This window comes from Peromyscus californicus, unplaced genomic scaffold, assembly GCF_007827085.1.
Source record: "Peromyscus californicus insignis strain IS unplaced genomic scaffold, ASM782708v3 Scaffold_19__1_contigs__length_69161282, whole genome shotgun sequence".
NCBI lineage: Eukaryota > Metazoa > Chordata > Mammalia > Rodentia > Cricetidae > Peromyscus > Peromyscus californicus.
Window position 1 is genome coordinate 1,688,884 of NW_026294491.1, and position 21,659 is coordinate 1,710,542.

At 48.4% G+C, this 21,659-nt stretch overlaps 1 protein-coding gene across 1 annotated transcript; it reads right to left on the reverse strand.

Annotated features, from left to right (window-relative positions):
• Positions 1 to 4,433: 4,433 nt before the first annotated feature.
• Ppp1r10 (protein phosphatase 1 regulatory subunit 10) lies at positions 4,434 to 21,010 on the reverse strand. The gene is made up of 19 exons (XM_052744115.1): positions 20,490 to 21,010; positions 14,554 to 14,671; positions 13,697 to 13,783; positions 13,271 to 13,406; positions 11,242 to 11,293; positions 10,079 to 10,156; positions 9,796 to 9,969; positions 9,499 to 9,604; positions 9,302 to 9,414; positions 8,759 to 8,859; positions 8,413 to 8,560; positions 8,156 to 8,314; positions 7,814 to 8,060; positions 7,594 to 7,657; positions 7,315 to 7,509; positions 6,953 to 7,028; positions 6,618 to 6,731; positions 5,795 to 6,481; positions 4,434 to 5,529 (listed from the first exon to the last, which is right to left on the reverse strand). The coding sequence occupies exons 2-19, from the start codon at positions 14,658 to 14,660 to the stop codon at positions 5,420 to 5,422; spliced, it is 2,754 nt and encodes a 917-aa protein (XP_052600075.1). The 5' UTR covers positions 14,661 to 14,671; positions 20,490 to 21,010; the 3' UTR covers positions 4,434 to 5,419.
• Positions 21,011 to 21,659: the final 649 nt, after the last annotated feature.

The window sequence follows — 21,659 nt, forward strand, 5'->3', positions numbered from 1 at the left end:
CAGTGGTGGCACACGCCTTTAATCCCGGCACTGGGAGGCAGAGCCAGGCAGATCTCTGAGAGTTAAAGACCAGCCTGGTCTACAGAGTGAGATCCAGGACAGGCATCAAAACTACACAGAGAAACGCTGTGTGTGTTTGGGGTGGGGTGGGGGGTAGTTGTTGCTGCTCTTCACAGGACATGAGTTCTAGCACCTATGTTGGGCAACTGACACCTGTAATTCCAGCTTCAGGGGATCCAAGGACACTTACACTCAGGCTTATAACCCCACACAGACACAGCCATAAATAAAAATATTTTGTCTTAGTCACTGTTCTATTTCAGTGGAGAGACACATGGCCAAGGCAACTTTTTCAAGACAGGGTTTCTCTGCAGCCTTGGCTGTCCTGGAACTCACCCTGTAGACCAGGCTGGCCTTGAACTCACAGAGAACCACCTGCCTCTGCCTCCCAAAAGTGCTGGGATTAAAGGTGTGCGCCACCGCTGCCCAGCTTCTTTTTTTTGTTGTTGTTGTTTTCTGTTTTGTTTTTAAATTTCAGTTTAGGGGCTGGAGAGATGGCTCAGAGGTTAAGAGCACTGAGTTCAGTTCCCGGCAACCACATGGTGGCTCACAACCACCTGTAATGAGATCTGGTGCCCTCTTCTGGCGGGCAGGGTACATACAGATAGAAAACTGTATACATAATAAATAAATCTTAAAAAAAAAATTAAATTTAGGCCTTGTATGGTAGCTCAGACCAGCGCTGGGGAGGGGGCAGAGGTAGGAGGGTCTCTGTAAGCTTGAGGCTAAACAAATAACAAAAGAACCAAACATGTTTTCATCGTATTATGTGTATGTATGGGTGTTTTGCCTGCATACATGTCTGTGCACCAATTGGGTGCCCTTGGAGGCCAGAAGGTGGAACCCCTGGAACTGAAGTCCAGACCATTGTGAGCCGCTATGTACGTGCTGAGGCTCAAACCAGGTCCTCTGGAAGACAAGAGCCAGCGGCCTGGTTCTCTTTCTTTCTTTCACCTTGGATCATCTGGCTACGAGCAGGAAAGGAAGGCATAGAATGATGAATACTCAGAGTTGAAAGTAGCCTGGAGCACTTGGTTAAAGTTCCTAGGAAAGCAGGTGTCTTGGTTTCTGTTGCTGGGATAAAAACAAGTTTAAGGAGAAGAGGTTTACTTAGTAAGGAGAAGAGGTTTACTTAGATCGAAGTCCTGGTGAGAAAATCCAAACACCTGGGACTTGAAGCAGTTGGTCACATGTCCAAAGAACAAATAAGGAATGGATACATGCTAGTGCTCAGCTGATTTCTCAGCTCAGATCAGATAGTCCTGTGTCTAAGGAATGTTGCTACCTAAGTAAGGCAGGGGTCAGCTGTCTCCCCATCTTAATATAAGATATTATCCCACAGATGCTTAGATGCTCCTCTCCCAGGTGATTCTAATTTTTGTCAAGTTGACAACATTGTCAAAAATGTGTTGCAAGGCCTGGGGTATGGGGAGGAAGAACAGACAGTAGAACAATGAAAGATGCCTTCAGAAACCACACTTGGGCAGGGCAGTGGTACACACCTTTAATCCCAGAAGAGGCAGGAGTTTGAGGCCAGCCTGGTCTACAGAGGGAGTTCCAGAACAGTCAGGGCTATTATGCAGAGAAACCCTGCCTACAAAAACAAAAGAGTAAGTTCCAGGACAGTCAGTGCTACACAGAGAAACCCTGTCTAAAAAAAAAAAAAAACCCACACTTGGACCAAAGGATGGGATAGATGTGCTCAGCTTGTCCTTGTGAGGGAAAAAAGAAAAAAATTCAACAGTGTGTGTGTGTGTAACTCCACAGTTCTAGAGTTACAGTAATATGTGTGGCCACACCCATATTTATTTTTTAATTTTAAATTTTTCTCATTTTTATGTATGTGTTTGTGAGTTGAGTATGCACGTTGGGGTTAGGGTGTGGGGAGGCACAAAGGCCAGAAGAGGGCATCGGACTCTGATTGAAGCCAGTCCTGTGGAATAGAAGCAGGCACTCGAGCATTGAGTCATCGCTCCAGTCCCTTGACTTTAAAGGAGAAGCACTGAGCTCTCTAAAATCTTGGGCTGGCGAGAAGTAGTGGTGGAGCCCTTCAAGAACGAGATACAAGGAGAGCTGTGACCACAGGCTGGTTGGTGCCCCACAAGGTGGGAGAGAATACCTTTTAGCCATGGTGCTTGTGAGGGCTAAGAGGTTACTGCCCTCATGTGGCCAATACTAGGAATAACAGTCAAGACACCTGCAAACTTGGTAGGAACGCAGTCTCCATCCTCCTACCGGTTTACCCATGTGGCTCGGATCCTGTCAGGCCCCTCAGATGGTTCTGATGAACAAGCATGCAGGACCACCGTTCTGCTGCTTATATCGCAGATTCTCCTCCTTCCCCAGGTCTACCCTCCAAGGCCTTTTGCCTCTTCAAATCCTGTTTCATCAGCTAGACATCCTGGGGAACCTTTTTTAAGACAGGGTCTCACTATGAATCAATCCCTGGCTGTCCTGAAACAATGTAGACCAGGATGGCCTCAAATTCAAGAGATCTGCCTGATTCTGCCTCCTGCATGGTGGAATTAAAGATGTGTGCCAAGCCGGGCGGTGGTGGCGCACGCCTTTAATCCCAGCACTCGGGAGGCAGAGGCAGGCGGATCTTTGTGAGTTTGAGGCCAGCCTGGTCTCCAAAGCGAGTTCCAGGAAAGGCGCAAAGCTACACAGAGAAACCCTGTCTCGAAAAACCAAAAAAAAAAAAAAAAAAAAGATGTGTGCCACGCCTGAACCCTAAAAGTTTTATTGTGTGTGGAGGGGGCATACATGTGCCACAGCAAGCGTACAGAGGTTGATTGTGGGAACCATTCTCTACTGGCATAGAGCTCAGGCTTAGCAACTTTTTCTTTTAGCTTTTATGCATATGGCTTATTTGCCTCCTTGTAAATATGTGCATCACACATATGCTGGTATGCCTGTGGAGGTCAGAAGATGGTTACATTGTTTCTATCGCTGAGGTGAAACACGATGACTAAAGCAATTTGAGGAGGAAAGGGTTTACTTGGCTTACACTTCCACACCTAGTCCATCATTGAAGGAACTCAAACAGGGCAGAAACCTGGAGGCAAGAGCTGACACGTGGGGAGTGCTGATTACTGGCTTGCTCATCCTGACCCCTTCTCCCTCCCTCACCAAGATAGGGTTTCCTTGTGTAACAGGCCTGGCTGTCCTGGAACTCTTTGTAGACCAGGGTGGCCTCAAATTCAGAAATCCACCTGCCTCTGCCTCCAAAGTACTGGTATTAAAGCACACCTGGCATTCAGCCTTTTTTTTTTTTTTCTTTTTTCTTTTCCCAGAGCTGAGGACTGAACCCAGGGCCTTAGCAAGCGCTCTACCACTAAGCTAAATCCCCAACCCCCCAGCCTACTTTCATATAGAACTCAGGACCACCAGCCAAGGGAAGGCACCACCCACAATGGCCTAGTTATCACTAATTAAGAAAATGCCGGGGCTGGAGAGGTGGCAAAGAGGTTGAGAGCACTGCTTGCTCTTGCAGAGGTCCTGAGTTCAATTCCCAGCACCCACATGGTGGCTTACGACCATCTGTAATGAGATCTGGTGCCCTCTTCTGGCCTGCAGAGATACGTGCAGACAGAGCACTGTATACATAATAAATAAACCTTTAAAAAAAGAAAATGCCCCGCTTGGTGGCGGTGGCGGCGGCGGCGGCGGCGGCGGCGGCGGCGGCGGCGCATGCCTTTAATCCCAGCACTCAGGAGGCAGAGGCAGGTGGAGCTCTTTGAGTTCGAGACCAAGCCTGGTCTACAGAGCGAGATCCAGGACAGACACAAAAACTACAGAGAAACCTTGTCTCAAAAAAAAAAAAAAAAGACAAAATTGCCCTAACAGGCTTGCCTACAGCTTGAATTTTACCTCGAAAGACAGGGTTTCTGCGTAGTCCTGGCTGTCCTGGAAATCACTCTGTAGACCTTGAACTCTGCCTGCCTCTGCCTCTGGAAATAAAGGTGTGCACTACCACCACTGGCCAGCTTGATCATATGGAGACATTTTCTCAGTTGAGGCTTCCTCTGATGACTCTAGCTTGTGTCAAGTTGACATAAAACTAGCCAAGCACACACATTTCCCCAGAACTGGAGTTAGGATGGTTGTAAGCCATCACGTGGGTGCTGGGAATCGAACCCTGGTCCTCTACAAGTGCTCTCAGTCAAGCCCACTCTCCAGTCCCGGCTTTTATTAAAAGAAGCAGGAGTCACTGGGCAGTGGTGGCTCACGCCTTTAATTCCAGCACTCCGGAGGCACTCTTAGAGGCCAGCCAGGTCTACAAAGTGAGTTCCAAGACAGCCAGAACTGTAACACAGAAACCCTGTCTCAAAAATCCAAAGGGGGGGGGAAGCAAGAGTCTAACACACCAGGGGTTAAATAAGCTGCTTCTCTTTCCACTGTTTATTATTAATGTACAAAATATACAAAATCAAAAGAAAAAACTCCTCAAATCCATTGTGGTTCTAACCCAAGACCCTGCACAAAACCAACCCACTGTTTTCATAGAAAACAACTGATACCAAGACAGGGGAAGGAAAGGACTGGGAGGGCCCTGCGTCTACCCAGGACGCCTCACACTGACAGGGTTCCACGTGGGGAAGGAGCAAGCCCACTCCCAAAGGCAGTGCATGTAGTGCGTCAGGCCCGGTGTACCCGGTTGAAGTTGATGAAAGCTGGTCTCACGGAAGTGTTTAATGGAGTCTCTAAAATGGCTGTAGGCAAGAGTGGCCTAACACTGCAGGCCTCCCTCCGCCAGCTACAACTTTAACTGGATGCAGATGAGTGTGCCATCACTGAACCTAGCGGACCCACAAGGACTTGGGGACTAACAGTTGCAGTCTTCCTTGACAAAGGACTCAACAGTGGGCCCATGTGGGGCACAAGAGGGAGCAGTTCCAGAACTCATTCCACCAGCCGGAGCCCCCAGTGCAACGGGATATATGGTACCCCTCACCACCCCTCACCCTGTGAGGATAACGAGCTTGGCTTGGATGGTTTCCTAAGTGCAGTGACCAACTCAGTTCCGTGTGCAAGTGGAGAGCAGAGTCTCCAGGGTGACCAGCTTTAGGTTCTCAGGCATCGGGGCTAATACTGAAAGGGGTTTGGGACACAGGGCAAATCTCCTCACAGAGTGAGGCCAGGCGTCTCAGCAGTCCAGTCTCTCTCCTCTCCAGACTGGAGGGGATATGTACATCAATGCGCACCAGTGATCAGAAACCCCCAGGAACCCAACCAGGTGGGAACTGAGGGGGCCGGCTCCTCCTCAGCTGGGGAAAGGGGAAGTGAGCCTCACAGAAGCCATAACTGAGTGGAAGGAGCAAGGCTGCAGTCCACAAGGGTGTGGGTGGGGCGGGCAGGCCTATGGCAGTGGGGGACCATTGACCCCCGGGTGATAGAAGGCACAGTTGTTCTCATACCGGCAGTTGCCCTTCATCATGAAATGTCGACAGACGGGGCGGTTTGACATATCTGTCGGAATGATGCAGAAGGGTTAGAAAACAGCTAAGCGATCACCAGCCGCCCTCCCACGCCAGTCCTGAGCAACTGGGACAAGTCTTCAGGGACACAGTATTTGGGGGATTGAGTAACGAGAGAGGGTAGTAAAAATTGCCTTCCTTGTATACAGAGAAGGCAAAGATGGAACCCTCATGTTCCTTCTACCTCTCCCGACTCCCCCCAAATCTGGTGCGGGACACTAAAATCCACGTGTATGTGGGACAAGAAGTGTCCTCACCTCCTCCGTGACTGTGGCCTCCATCATGCCCTCGGTGACCGCCTCCCCCATGGCCATCATGACCACGGTGCTCATGAGGTGGTGGCCCTCGATGGTCATGGCCTCGATGACTAGGGACATCATGTGGCCGGTGGCTATGGGGTCCATGTCCAGGGCCTTCATGGGGACGATGTCCACCACCAGAACCCATGCTCCCACCAGGGCCTTCATGGGGGCGATGTCCACCACCAGAACCCATTCCTCCTCCAGGGCCTTCATGGGATCGATGTCCACTGCCCATTCCAGGTCCTTCATGGGATCGATGTCCACTGCCCATTCCTCCACCAGGGCCTTCATGGGGGCGATGCCCACTGCTGCTGCCCATGCTCCCACCAGGGCCTTCATGTGGGCGGTGCCCACCACCTCCAACCATGCCTCCTCCACCAGGACCCCCTCGGCCATTTGGGGGTCCTCCTCCAGAACGACCTCCTCTGGCTCCTCGGAATGGAGGGGGCGGTGGTGGCTCATTTCCTCCACGACCTCCTCGGCCTCTGTGGTATGGCCCAGGACCAGGTCCTGGACCCCCACGCATTGGGCCACCTCGCATGGGATCGCCTGGGCCATCCCAAAAGGGATCACCTCCCCGAGGAGGGGGTGGGGGACCCAGGAGACGTGGACCCACTGGTCCACCAGGGCCTCCATGGGGTCCTGTTAGAGAAAGGAGGGGGAAAAATCAGTTATCTGTTACATTCTACCACTGCCACCTCTAACTGGACCCCGTCCCACCTTCTGCTACTCCTGGCTGTTGAACAAAGCAGTAAGGCACCGAGTCCCTCTCACCTACCCGGCATAGGCCCTCCGGGACCAGGTGGGAAATGTTGCATACCCTTGGGGCCCCCAGGGCCTCCTGGTGGGAAGCCATTGGCTACAGGACCAGGTCCTAGGAGTCCATGTGGTACTGTAAATGAAAACAGGGGTCAGTCACAAAGAGAGTTCTAAGAATGACATGGCTTCCCACACAAGTGTGCCCAACTGATCTCAGACCAACCTGGCAGAGCTGTGCTTTCTGTCCAGTTTTCCCCTCCCAACAGTCCCATGCTCTTCAGCATCTGGAAAACCCAGCCCCCCTCTGCTACAGGGCATCCTCCCCAGGCCCCTGCGGCTGGCTCTGAAGATTACCCAACATCTGCTTGAGCTTGTCTGAGTAGTCTGGCTGTTTCAGCAGTTCCTCGGAAGGGTGGCTGTTTGGACTGCCCTGTGAGCAAGTGAAACGACAGTTAAGAGAGTGACAGCCAGGAGAAAGAAGAGCTTACATGGAAGACCGAGAACGGGGAGAAGCTGGGCACAGGCACAGGCTGAGTCCCAGACCAGCCTGGGCTACACAGTGAGACCTTTGTGCAAAACTGAAACCCAACAACACCTTCAATGGGAAAAAAAAAAACAAACACAAACACGCAAAAACTAAAACCTAGGGTGAAGAGTGGAAGACAGAATCTGAAGACAACGTGGGGAGGCTCACTTGAGGAAGAGGGCTCACGTACCATGATGGAGGTGAGGATCTCCTGGACATTGATGCCTCCTCCTCCAGGGCCCTGGGGGCTCTTCCCAGCTCCCATGCTTCCCATAAGATTGGCCAGAACTGGAGGCAGCTTAGAGCCTCCTGCCCCATCAGGTGAGCCACCACACCCTCCAGGCTCCAGGGTCTCAACATACGGTGCCTCATCCATGGAACACTCCTAAGAACAGAAGAAAACAAATCAGGGCTGTGGAAAACAACAAAGATATTCTGACGTTCAACACACCAGTGTCCAAAGACTCACCTCATCCAAGGGGATGAGCTTCGGGGGGATGGGCTCATAGGGCTCAGGGTCAGGCTCATGAGGACTGTCAGGAACACCACAGGTGAGGAGAGAAAAGGAACACAACCCACATTAATTCAGTCCCCTCAAGTTCTTTCTAGTGCCTCCCTAAGTCATCATGGGACATCATGGTTCCGTAGCACAGGCGCCCCACACCTCCGGCACTAACACCTATGCTCACCTCTCCTTGTTCAGGAAGAGCTCCTGAAGGATGCCTTTTTCCCGCTCAGCCTGGATGTATCGCTCCTGGCTATTGCTTCCGGGGATGACAAGAGGTGAGGGCAGAGCCAGGGGCCGGGGACACACCCAGGGCACTTTCTCCTCCATGTTGTCATGGCTTAATCGCCGGGCTGTCTCAAAAGCATGTCGGTCTGACAATATCTCACGCTTAGCTGCCTCACCAAAGTCTTTGATCTTGTTCACATTCACTGCAAGGGAAGCAGAGGCCAGGAGAGCCAGTGAGTGAAACTGCCTGTGCTCACATCTAGGACCCACACAGGGACCACAGGCCCTGGCAGCACACCTCGTTCAGTTTCATCCAGTTCAAAGTAGAAATACTCTCTCAGCTTGCTCTCTTCAGGCCACGTCACAGTTTTCCTCTTTCTGCCCTTCCGAGTCAGCTGGTTAGGATCACCAGGGCTCTCCACAGGCTTGACATCCAGAGCTCCTGGCTCCGAAGAGGCTGAAAACAAGACATTTCAGAAGAGGCTGTAGCAAGCAAAAATCCAGCCCAAGCTGCAGCCTTTCAGAAAAGGCCCAAATCCAGGCAGGGTAGGATACCTGCATCCATGAGCTCTGGGACTTCAACAGGCGGCACTGGGGTGCCGGGGCGGTCCGTGTCCATGGGCTCAGCGGGGGGCGCTGGCTCTGGGGAGGAAGGTTTGGCCGTGCTTGGCTCAGTGCTGGTTTTCCCTTCAAAGGGGCTGGGCTGTTACCAAAGAGAAAGCATCCAATGAACTTACAGGACATCCAGGGCAGCAAATCCAGGACCCTAGATGCCTAATGGTCCCACCTCACGTGACACCAGAATGTGCTCCTGGGGTCACCCACAACTGCTCCTGGTGTGGTGCCCCGCCTTCTGCACCCCATGCACCCGGTCACCGAAATTCACTTCCAGGGCTCATACCTTGGCAGCGGTAGGCGACAGAACCTTCTTCTTCTTCTTAATTTTGATGCCTGGGACAGGGGCTGAATTGAGAGCGTCCAGAAAACCCAGGCCTTCCATAGCTACAGAAGGAAAGAGTGGAGTGAATGAACCTCCTTCACAGTTCTATTCCTGCAGAGTCCAGGCAGAAAATAAAGGTGGGCCAGGGAGTCCCTGCCTGAGGGGACCAGGAAGCAAGGTTCACACAGGAAACCCCCATTATTCCATCTTTCTTTTGACAGCCATGACTTTGATCATAATTCTAGGATGAATATTCATTAAGCAAGCTGCTAAAAACACCAGACGGTCCAGCCATGAAGGAGACAGCTGACACGGTTATCACTTGAGAGGGCACAGCTTCTCGTCACCTATCTAACATGACTCTCACGGAAGGGAATTCCAGAGGTACAAAAATTCTAGGATGCCAAGACATTAAAGGCAAAGCAAAGGAAAGTGTTGAAGGGCACATAATTCCCCCACCCAGAAGAGCTTTCTCTGTGCTGAGGGCACTCCACGAGGACTCACGCTGTGGTGGGATGATCTTCACTTTGATCTCTTTGGTGGTATTGGGGGTTGTGTTGAGGGGCTTGTACTTCTTCTCTGCAGGTGGGGCAGCATCTCCTGGAGCAGCTGAGGCACTGCAAAAGAGCAACAGTCAACACTCCCCAACTTCTCCTCCTCGCCAAAGGCCCCCTCCTTAGAAACCAGGCCAGTGCTCATACCTCTGCCGCTTGAGGGGGATAGGCTTCAGATTGTACTTGTCTGACACTACCACGGTGCTGGAGTTCTTCTTCACAGGCACCAAAGATGGGGTGTCCAGCTCTAGTCCTGGGGAGAAACATGTCGATGGCAGTTCAATCTGACCCTCACTGACCCTGCCTATCGCCACCCCTAGATGGTCCAGCCTTGAATACGTGCCCCCAGCTTCTCCTTCAGCCTTCTTTCTTCCTCAGAGTTTGAAATCACAAACTACTGGCTGTGTATATCGATGGCCCTGCAAAGCCAGCCAACGGCCTTACCAGTGGAACGGAACTTGGCGTGACTTGGTGCCGTGGTTCGCAGTGACTTGGGCTTCTCCTTCTTCTTCTCTGGGACCTCCTCAGCCCGGGTCTCAGCCTTCACCTCAGTCAAAGGTCGCTCAGGAAGTGTAGTTCGGCTTTTCCCCTCTTCTTTCCGCTTCTTCTTCTCTTTCTCTGTTATGGAGGAACAAAGCAGGTAGGAGTTCATGAGAAGACTGCCGGTGTGCAGAACGTGCAGGACCCCAAGAGCTGCGGGCTGACAGGGTAAAGGGCCAGGGCTCACCTGCAGGCTGGGTACTGCTTTGGGAGCGGATGACAGCCATCCAGTCGCTGACAAGGACTGAAGCCAATTTCCGGAGCTCTGCAGGTAAGAAAGGGAAAAAAGTACTCATTTAGTAATAATTCAATAATATTTCCAGTAACAGAAAATAGGATGTTTTTAAAAAAAAACATTGTTAAATCTGTCTTAAGACTATAACATCTTGAAGTAAGAAAATTAAGAAACCTCTGAGGTAGCCTTTTCCCGACTGCTCCTGTTGGGGGCAATGACTTCAGTCAACAGTGAGAGGGTGAACGGAGAACACTCCAGCAGGCCATTTATGTGTTAAGAAGCAGTTTATACAGAGAAAAAAGATGCCTAAGAATCTAAGGGATTAGACTTATTTTCGACCGATGAGAACTTTCCGTAGCCTTCCCTGGTACTCTTCTCTGGCACTCATCTTCTGCAATCATGCAGACTCACTTAGCAAGCAAGATGGCCACACACTAGGAAGACCTGTCTTTCTGTAACAGCCACACGGCTGCTGCTTCTGTCTCACGGCAATGCAGCCTCATGCATTCACAGGGCAGGAAGATCTCAAAACCTGTTTGGAGCTGGGCATGCTGCACCTTTGACTCCAACTTGGAAGTCAAGGCAGAGGCAGGAGGATCTCAGAGTTTGATACCAGCCTGGTCTACATAGAATACCAGCCCAGCTAGGGATATAGTAAGATCTTGTTTCTCAAAAACAAAACAAAGGGCTGGAGAGATGGCTCAGAGGTTAAGAGCACTGACTGCTCTTCCAGAGGTCCTGAGTTCAATTCACAGCAACCACATGGTGGCTCACAACCACCTGTAATGAGATCTGGTGCCCTCTTCTGGCCTGCAGTCACATATGCTGTATACATAATAAATAAATAAATCTTTAAAAAAACAAAACAAAACAAAACAAAAGCTGGGCGGTGATGGCGCACGCCTTTAATCCTACACTTGGGCAGCAGAGGCAGGCGGATCTCAGAGTTTGAGGCCAGACTGGTCTACAGAGTGAGTTCAAGGACACCAAGGTCTATATAGAGAGACCCTGTCTCTCAAAAAGAAAGAGAGTGAGGGAAGACAGGAGTAAAAGACGACCCATAAAGGAAATAAGAGCGAAGGCCGCAACGGTCCAGGAAGGGCCCTGGCACCCACCTTCATCCTCACTCGACTTGCTCAGCTGCTTCACTAGTTTCGCTGTGTTGTTCTGTAGGAGGAGGAGATGGCAGAGGTAAATGCCAGGAAACAAAGGGCTCACTCAGTGCTAACTAAACACCTCGGCAGCACTGGCCTACTTTAACCTCCAAAACCTGTAGATGCTTTTTTTATTATTATTATTTAAGAAAGGGTCTTTCTGCCGGGCAGTGGTGGCGCACGCCTTTAATCCCAGGACTCGGGAGGCAGAGGCAGGCAGATCTCTGTGAGTTCGAGGCCAGCCTGGTCTAAAGAGCGAGCTCCAGGACAGGCACCAAAACTACACAGAGAAACCCTGTCTTGAAAAACAAAAACAAAAACAAAAACAAAAAAAAAAGAAAAAAAAAGAAAGGGCCTTTCTTTATAATCCTGGGTGGCCTGGAACTCACAGAGATCCACATACCTCTGCCTCCCAAGTACTGGGAATTAAAGGCGTGAGCCACCATGCCCAGTTATAAACACATTCTTTTTTTTTTTTTTTTGGTTTTTCGAGACAGGGTTTCTCTGCGTAGCTTTGCGCCTTTCCTGGAACTCGCTTTGGAGACCAGGCTGGCCTCGAACTCACAGATCCGCCTGCCTCTGCCTCCCGAGTGCTGGGACTAAAGGCGTGCGCCACCACCGCCCAGCTCACATTCTTACTTAATCCTAAAAAGACCCAGTTAGGGCCCAGCAGCATGACGTCTGCCTTGGAGAACTACATCAACCAAACTGTTGCTGTTATCACTTCTGATGGGAGAATGATTGTGGGAACACTAAAAAGTTTTGACTAGACCATTAATTTGATTTTGGATGAAAGCCTTGAGAGGGTGTTCAGCTCTTCACAAGGAGTAGAACAAGTCGCATTAGGATTATACATCGTGAGAGGTAACAATGTGGTAGTCATTGGAGAAATTGATGAAGAGACAGACTCTGTGCCGGGCGGTGGTGGTGCACGCCTTTAATCCCAGCACTCAGGAGGCAGAGGCAGGCGGATCTCTGTGAGTTTGAGGCCAGCCTGGACTACCAAGTGAGTTCCAGGAAAGGCGCAAAGCTACACAGAGAAACCCTGTCTCGAAAAACCAAAAAAATAAAAAATAAAAAAAAGAATTTTGGTTGAGTAGTGAAACAACTTGCAAACTTAAATTGCAACAAAAATTAATAGGAAAGTAAGAATGACCAGGAAGATGCAGATAAATCTTTAGAATTCAGTATCTGAAAACAGATTCTGTGTATCTCAAATACCATTGTACTGCTGAATCTTTTAAAAAAGAATGGGGGCCGGGTGGTGGTGGCGCACGCCTTTAGTCCCAGTCTCGGGAGGCAGAGGCAGGTGGATCTCTGTGAGTTCGAGGCCAGCCTGGTCTACAGAGCTAGTCCAGGACAGGCTCCAAAGCTACAGAGAAACCCTCTCTCGAAAAACAGAAAAAGAAAAAAAAAAAAATGGGGAATATCTGCCATTAAAGGAGCTTGTGTTCAGTGTTGTGGGTATTTACTTAAATCCAGAGCAGTGCTCTGCTGCCACACTCTGCCTGTTCCATGAAGCTGCTTTCTTGACTTTTCAAAGAATTGACAGAAGCAATGTTGTAGGTCATGCTTACATACTTTAAGTATTCACAAAACTCAGTTTTATGTATGGGCCAAATGGGTATCTGGATAGAATAGAAAAATGTGTACATTCTTGTAATTCAAATAAAATCAGTCTTTAAAAAAAAAGACCAGTTAGAGTGGCTGGAGACACAGCTCAGTTGGCAGAGTGCTAGACTAGACCCAGTCACAGGCCAGCGCATTCCCACTTTAGAGCTGAAAAACTGAGGCTCAGATATACAAAGTGTTCTACGTCATATGCTTGATAAAGGAAATAAATCCACATCGAGTATTCCAACTTCAAATTCCCATTTTCCTCTGCCATTCTACCTCATAAATTCCAGACCGTCACCCATCAGAACTGGAGTGGTTTTCATCAGTTAGGCTAACCCAGAAAGGAAAAGTGGGCGATGCAGTGTGGAGGTACCTGCTTGAGATGGTCCACAGTAAGTGGGAGGTGCTGCAGGGTCAGCAGAATCTGCTGTAGGAGAGGAATGTTGTTGGTCGTCTTTGAATACGTTAGCCAGTTGTTCAGAAGCTTGTAGCCACCAACATCAATAAACCTGCAGGCAGGTGGGATCAGAATCTGTTAAGCCCTTCCTAGTTTTTGTTTGTTTTGTTTTGTTTTTTGAGACAGGGTTTCTCTGTGTAGTTTTGGTGCCTGTCCTGGATCTTGCTCTGTAGACCAGGCTGGCCTCGAACTCACAGAGATCCGCCTGGCTCTGCCTCCCAAGTGCTGGTATTAAAGGCCTGCACCACCACCACAGGGCGCCCTTCCTAGTTTTACAACTAGCAAGCTCACATGCCCAGTGACCCAGGAACCCCATGCCTTCCCTTCCCCCATCCCACTTACTTGACCAGCACTTCCGGGGCCCGGGTCTGCAGGATGATGTTCAAGTATGTGCATCGACTCACCATCTTTCGCGCTTCCTTCATCAGACTAGAAACAGGAGTTGAGTTATACATGGAGCAGAGCATTTGCCATCGGAATTGACATTTCAGAGTCACTGCCCAGGCTAGCCTCCCCTCCTCAGTGCCAGGATGACAGGCATGAGGAGTACTACGACAGCTAATGTCCTACAGCAGAGGACTCCAATCCTGGGAGTCCCGGAGCCCCTTGATGACATTCTTTGCTCCAGAGGTGGTTACCAGTCTTCCAGGATTATGGAATGAATCTACAGTCTCATGGAAACCTAGGGGAGGATGGAAGGCAGCAGAGCCACCTGGGAGAGCACCCCTCCTGTCCTAACACACAGACACAACTGCCTCCAAGTGGAGTCAGGGCTCACACATTTCCCCTGGTAATCTAAACTGGCTTAGCTGTTTCCTTTTCTCAGGAAAGCCTAAGATCTCTGAAGGAAAAAGATGTTTTGGATAGGCATAACATGACCCAAACACAACCAAGAATTCTGTTACAGGTCCCCTGTTTACCTCCCATCCTAACTCTTCCTGTAAGTTCCCCGGCTTGCATCCCATCATGCTTGCATCCCATCATGCTTGCATCCCATCATGCTTGCATCCCATGACTCTCTTGGGATTATGAACCAAATCCACAGCCAGTAGCCAGGAGATCACGCTTCTCTTGTCACAATCTGCCTGCACGTAGTAACTTCTTCCTTTCCCATTTACGCTTCTCTCTCTTACTCATTTCAACTCAGCCACAAGCAGTCCTCTCTTCTGCCTAGGACCCTCACAAGAGTACAGACTTACCTGAAGATCTTGGAAATTCCGTCCACACTCTTCACTTCTCCGTCCCGAGTAAGGAAGCTATCCAGGCCCTTGAGAAGTTCTTTGGGGTCTATGGGACCAGAACCCATGATGGTGGTTTCTGAGGTAAAAGGAAAAAAAGAAAACAACCCATAGGATAAACGGTAGCAAGGACAGCCTCACTAACTTATTCCTCTAATAATTCCCATGGGCACATTTAAGACAGTGACTAATTAATCTATGTTCAACTGTCCTATTCTCTAGGTCAGTAAAATCAAGTCTGTGCTCACAAAACAGCCTTGGCAACTTAAGTGTGGGGTTAATGCACGATGGACCTGAACGGTAACTCAAGTGAAGGCCCGGGCAGCCTACCTCTCATTCCCAGTTAAACCCTTTCCAGGGCAGTTACACTTCAGGAGAGTGTATAAGGGCTAAGACCTATGATAAGATGTTCAATTCTTCTTGCTTGTAAGAAGGTCCTGTCTCCAGTTAGCTGCTGCTAATTTTGATGGGGGGCGGGGGAGGACGACGGACACAGCTGTAGTTTTCTAAGTTAACTGAGCCAACCCTGGGTATCTGGGTAAACATTTTCAAGAATCAATCATCCTCTCTCAAAAAATCAATCCCCTTTTATCTTGGCTGTTGAAGTCATAACCACAAATGGCAGACTGTGTCAACTGAAGTGGATGATGGAGAAAACACCACCAGGGAGCTCAGTAGCTCTCAGAAACAAGTGACTGAAAAGGAGAGCAGGCAGGCTCCCATCAGCCCTCAATAACGTTACTCATTGAACAAACACCAACAAGCTTTTATTGTTCCAAAGTTTAAGAGAAACTTGGCTTGTGGTTTCAAAAGCAAAGATGCAAACCTGACCCTCTCCTGCTCTCAAAACTCACCACGGTCCAAGACTCCCAAGAAAAGCCCACAGCGAGAACCAGAAACTGGGAACCAAAGAAGTACTGAAGCTGACAAAGTGGATGCCACTTCAAACTGGGCTGGGAAAGAAAGAGTTAAAAGCTACACTCCTTCCAGGGAAAAGAAGCTATTCCTAGGCCAGAATTCCAGAGAGATAATTAGGGCTGATATAGTTCTAATTGAGAGTTTCAGCCACAACTCTATCACCACTAGCTTCCGAGGACCAAAAACATGAACCTCCTCATCAGCAGTGAGGTGGCCAGGCCAGTATGGGTAGGAAAGAGGCAAAGGCCCCCATGCATCTTTCCCATCACAGAAACATCAGAGGCAGCCCCACAAGGATGAATAGCAACCAGTCTTTAACAACAAAAAAAAAAAAGTCATTGCATTTTCTAAAGAAAATAGGATTCTTGCAATATAAGTTGTTTGTTCTCAGACAAACCAGGAAATAAAGATATGTAGAAAGTGTGACTCTTTTCCTGGCTTAGACACGTTTAACCTCAGCAAAGAGGCTGTCAAAGATGAGAGTGATTCTCCAGACACAACAAGATAAAACTTTAGTGTTTATATACATATAAATATGTATACATATATATATACATATATATATATATTATAAAATCACTTTTAAATGTAGACTTCCTAATAACCCAAGGCAGCAGCAACAGCAGCAGGAAATTGGCCCAGGGAAAGGAGGGGTAGCAGTAGTCTGCTCTGGAGGCCGAAGCCTGCGGCTGAACACAGTGAGATGCAGGGAAGAAATGCTAAGCATTCAGCAAAACTTGTTAATTGCTATCGTCCAATACCCTGGAACGTGAGGTCAGAGGAGAAAAACATTCAAGAACACTGGAAACGTTTACAAGTTAGGGGACAAATTCAATGATGTGTGGCTATCTGTGCACAGAGAGGAAATCTCCTGTGTCTAAGACAGCTGTGATTTGTGGAAGCTTCGGGTATAGTAACAGATTTCCCATCTGTTAAGACTGAAAAAGGAATGAATGGGCCCAAAGTAATAATACATATAAACAATCTAGACTAGGAAATTTAAAAATCTTTTATACATACATAAGCCTATTAGAACCCCAAATGACAAGGTATGCAATTTGACAAGTCTTGAATTAAACATTACTTCATTCCAGTCCCTCTGAACACAGCTGACTGAAACCCAGAGCTGAACATTATCTCCTTTGTATATCTATCTAGGAACTAATAAGCCTAACTCAAATGTTCCTTCATTCAATTGTCATAGAAGACAGAGGACAGCCACCTTTACAGAAACTGGACCGATGAGTACAAAGCTGTCTAGTGCCCTGTAATGGAAATGGGACCTAGGTATTTTAAAATGCCCATCTATATAAATATAAAGGCACAATAGTCAAGGAAGCTGGGAGACAAACAGGCATATTAAGATGCATGTTATTTCCCACTGTTATATTTGGGAGGATGACTGAACTTGTCTCCTCATATTAAAATGTAAATTTTCTCAGTGCCTTTTCTTCAGTGGTATTTATTCCTTATTAGAGACCCCAAATGCCTTACAATCTAGGTCCCCATTTTCACAGGCAAGCTATAAGGTCTTCCAATGGGAACAAAGGAAGAATCCATCATGCTTGGAGCAGGTCTATGACAAAGGCCCGAAACTGCATTGACCAGAGTGGGCAGGGACAGTGACCAAGTATTCCCCACTCTGTTCTGGAGTTTGAAGCCGAGGAAACTGTCTGTAACCATAAAGAACTCAGGTCATGTTTTTGTTTTTTCAACCAATTGCTAGTCTCCTTGAAGTCCACAGACAAAAGGAGACAAATGAAGGAAGCCCGCAGTGTGCCTCCACCTTCTAAACTCTGGGAATGTTCTACGGTTCTTACTAGAGATACCAAATTCCTAACCCTGATTGCAAAGTGAATTTGACTTGAGGGCTATTTGGTTTAAAATGGTGGAAAAGCATCTAGCCTGGCTAGTCACTAAACATCTACCACCACTGAGTCCTCAATCACTTTAGGAAACAAGGTCCATGCAAGCCAGGGAGCCTTACAAAGGTCTTCTGACAAGAGGACAGAAGTGCCAGCTCTTCTTTGCTGGGGCCTGAGCACCTCCTGATGCAAAATGCCTCGCTCTTCCCCCAGCATCTTGAGAGCTTCCTGGTCTGACCCAATAGTGGAATGGACTGTCTCAGGTGGTTCACAGCTTCTGTACCTATGCATGGTAAGGCCCTACTCCTCCCTCATCATTACTTTGAAAATCAGGGAATCTTGCTCCCGGGAAGACTATTTGGCTTTCAATAAAGATGTAAAATTATGTCCACCACCCTGACCCTCAAGGAAAGACCCCCAAATAGAGCTCTGGCCGAGTCATGAGAATCAGGCTCTCCAAGGTTCCCTAGAAAGCCTTGCTTTTCATCTCCCATGCAAGGAAGGTCTTCTTTACTAATCCCCTGCTCACTAGAGATCAGGAACCCCAGTGGGTGGAATGCTCAGCTCCCAAGGTAGGTATGCTGCAGAGGCACCTGGCAAACTGCTCAAAAGATAAAAAAGACGTGTGGTAAATAGACATGTGGAAGAGGCCCTCCCATTCAATCAGAAGTCCAAGTAATAATGAGAATCCACAGCCAGCGGAAAATGAGCCCTGTTGCACCCAAAGTCACCATAGGACAGGACAAAAGGCTTGTAAACTCTGCCTAGAAACTCCACACTTCAATGCAGAACTTTAAATACAAAAATGAAAAGTAGAAGAAGAAACTGTCGAAGACTGACTTGAAAAAGAGGTAAGAACCAGACACCCAACACCACCCTCGAGGGTGTGGCTTTAACATGCACCAACTGCCACAGCACTGACCAGGCAGAATGAAGAGCACATTCTTGTCTCAATGCTTTAAAGGAATTTCTTTTTAGGAAGGAAGGAAAAAGAAATTCAAAAAGGTGGCTCTTTGGAAAAAAGAAAGGTTGTGAAACGTAATACCAGAAATGTTTTGCTTACCAGACACCGTAGCTTGACTCCCCCTGCCTCGAGTTTACAACTGCAGCCTCCTTCCTAAAGATTCACTTCTCATCCTAGTGCCCACACACAGGAACTAAGCAACTGCAGAGGGTGATGGCACTGAGCACAAAGAGTTTATCCCCAAACTGAGAGGTGAGAATAAGGATGATTTATAAGAAAGTCCTACAAGTACCAACCCTCCCCCAGACTGTTACAAAGCAACAACATTTGGAAGTACAAAGAACCCGCCCTGAGCAGAATGGCACATTTCAGCTTCATTAGGCCCAATTGTCTACTCAAGTTACAAACCCTGTGTCTTGCCCCAATCTCCCAAACCTAAAGCACAGTTGGGGTTTAGTTTTTCACACCTGTCAACTGAAGCAGGGTACATGTCCAAGCTTGTGATGAGTGGAAGGTGGAAATAAACACATCGGGCTGATTGTTAAACACATACACTAGAACTACACGATTGGAACAGCCTCCATTCCTGTTTTCATTAAGCTTTTATCCCTGTAAGATACTTCATAAGATAAAGGAAATGGAAAGCTATTCTCCCCAGCAGCAATCTGCAAAGGGAGAGAAAGCATTTGCTTGGGGGTGGAGTTATCAGAGGAAGCAAGCTGATTACATCACCTTTCAAAGTGGCTCCTCCCCCTTGACCAAGTTTCTAGGGCAGCCCTAAGCTGACTGGCAAAAGAGAAAAACAAAGGAGAGGGACGCCATTTTGTTATAGAGAGGACGACTCAAAATTTAAAAAGCCATCCACAGCTGCCGGTAGCTTTACTTACACTATAAAGAACTAAGTAAAAAAAAAAAAAAAAAAGAAAAAAGAAAAAAAAAGTCATCCCTCCGCCCCCCTTGCTCAATCTGACCTATTTTAATTCAGTTTAAGAGCTTACTGAAAATAAAATCAATTAATATACAATTTTCTGCGGGTTAAGAATTTGAATTTGCAACTGAAGTTCAATTTGCTACCGCCGACCACCCCAATCCTCCCTATAACCGGAAAGGGGGAGGACTTGGACCCCTCAACAAATAGGGCTGAGGTGGGAGGACAGGAGAAAAATGGGTCAAGACACAACCTGCAACGCCGCTTGGAAGACAAAAGGACAAGGAAAAGTCGCCATATTTGAAGCAGGGAAGAAAAAAAACTCTTTAACGACACAAATCTTCTAGAAAGCTAGCATTCAATTGCACTAATGGCTTTTAAAATTATACTCCTGAGTTCACATTTCCCAACCTTTCCACCCTCTTAACTGTATCCAACCACTAAAAAGTATCAAGTTAAAATGTTAATCACTTTTGCCTTTAAATAACCTATGCAATCTGAAACAATTACAAGACATTCTTTACCTCCCCAAATGTTATATTGTATGTACTTGTTACTAAGATTATATTTTGCCCTAAATTTAAGTGTCTTGCAATCTTTATTCCTAGATTGCCACCTACTTTAACCACACAATATATCCCAAGCAAATTACATTAAAATTGAGAGGATTTAACAATCACTTTAAAGACACAGCCAGCTAATACTTCTCTGCCCATCTCCTTACCCTGCAATCTTTATGTACAGATTGCTTATTTATCTGGCAAATTGAAAGGCGCTCTGCTTGTCTCACACACAAAGAAGTGGGACTTCTGGGCCACAAGATCCACCATCTTTTGTATGTGAGCTCATTAACCCTTTTGAAGACTGCTATCCAGAGGAAGGTAACCATTCCTCCTTATAATAGCAAAGGCTTATGCTTTGGCAGTCTGGAAATTTGCTGGATTATCAAGGGTTAACCGTCAATATCCTCACTTGCTGGCCCTCCCTTCACCCTCTCCTTGCCTGCTCCAGCAGGGAAGAGGCAGGTGGCAGGGGAGCGAGAACAAAGACTGTTTAGACCCACAGGACCTTTTTAATGGAGATTTAAGAGACCCGATTGGTCCGTCTCCAGTATTCTACATTTGTTCTATGGTCTCATTTCTTCCTCTCATTATTTTTGGTTTCACAACGGGAAACGTTGATTTCTTGTTGCAAGGCTGGTTTTTGAAAATTCGACACTTACTATCCAATTTTTTTGCGACGTCAGCACCTCGGGCTCAGGGGAGGGAGGGGTAAAATTTTGGAGGAAAAAAATAAAACAACCAACCAAGACCCAAACTCAATTACTTGGGGGGCCTCATTGGATCAAAAAGTCTCTTAAAAAAGTAAAGACCAACTCAGTATTCACATTCCCCCCACCCAACTCCATTGAGGGAGGGGGGGTCGTTGAAAAAAAATCCTGAGTGGATTCCAAAAAGGAAATGCTGGATGAGTGAGATTGGGTGGGTTTGGGTGGGGAGGGTGGTTGATTATTTTTGAAGTTATGTGGTGACGGTCCTTCGGCCACAGATTTCAAGTCCCAAGCAGCGTGGGCTGGTGGGGTGGGCAAGATAGGTGGGGAGGGGTAGAAGACACAAGTGGTTGGGCTGGTGGCTGCTGTTTTCCCTGTCCCCCCTCTCTCAGGATCCTTTCATGGGCTTAGATGTTGCTGAGGCTTGTTTGTTTTCCTGATGGCCGGCCTGTCTTTCTCCGAGAAAATTCAACCTGGGATAGAAAGAACACAAAAGGAGAAAGCTGTAATCAGTACGGGTCGCCTTCAAACATTCCCGAGTGCCCTTTCCTGTTATCCCCGAACGCAGCCAGCCGCACTCGGCAAAACGTGGCTGCCCAATAAATCCATCCCCCTCCCTGCTTCCCGGACCACCCGCTCTCGGCCAAACGTTACCGTCCGAGCGACGGAGCACCCAAACTTACCTCTAAACGAACCCCAGAATGGCGGCCGCCCGCTCGGGCGGAGTCTTTTATACCCGACCACCGCCCAACGCACCCTAACGTGATGGAGAAACGCCCTCGTCACGAGACATTGTGCGCGAGGCGAAGGCCGATTGGCCGACGTGAAGGCCAGGCCACCCGCGGATTGGACGCCCGTCCTCCGCCTTCGGGGAGCCCCTTCCCCCGTTCCCCACTTCCGTCTCCTTCCGTGCCCCTCTGCGCCAGCGCGTGATCGCCGCGTCCGGCACCTCCCTCTCCTCTGCCGCCACCACTTCCGCCCCGGCCCGGGAGTCTCACCCGGGGTTGGTCGAAACGACCAGGCGCATGCGCAATGAGATCAGTCCGGTCCAAATCGCACTCAAAACTGCTTTAGTGTCATACACTAACTATGGAATCTATGAGTCATCGCGACTCGTCCGGG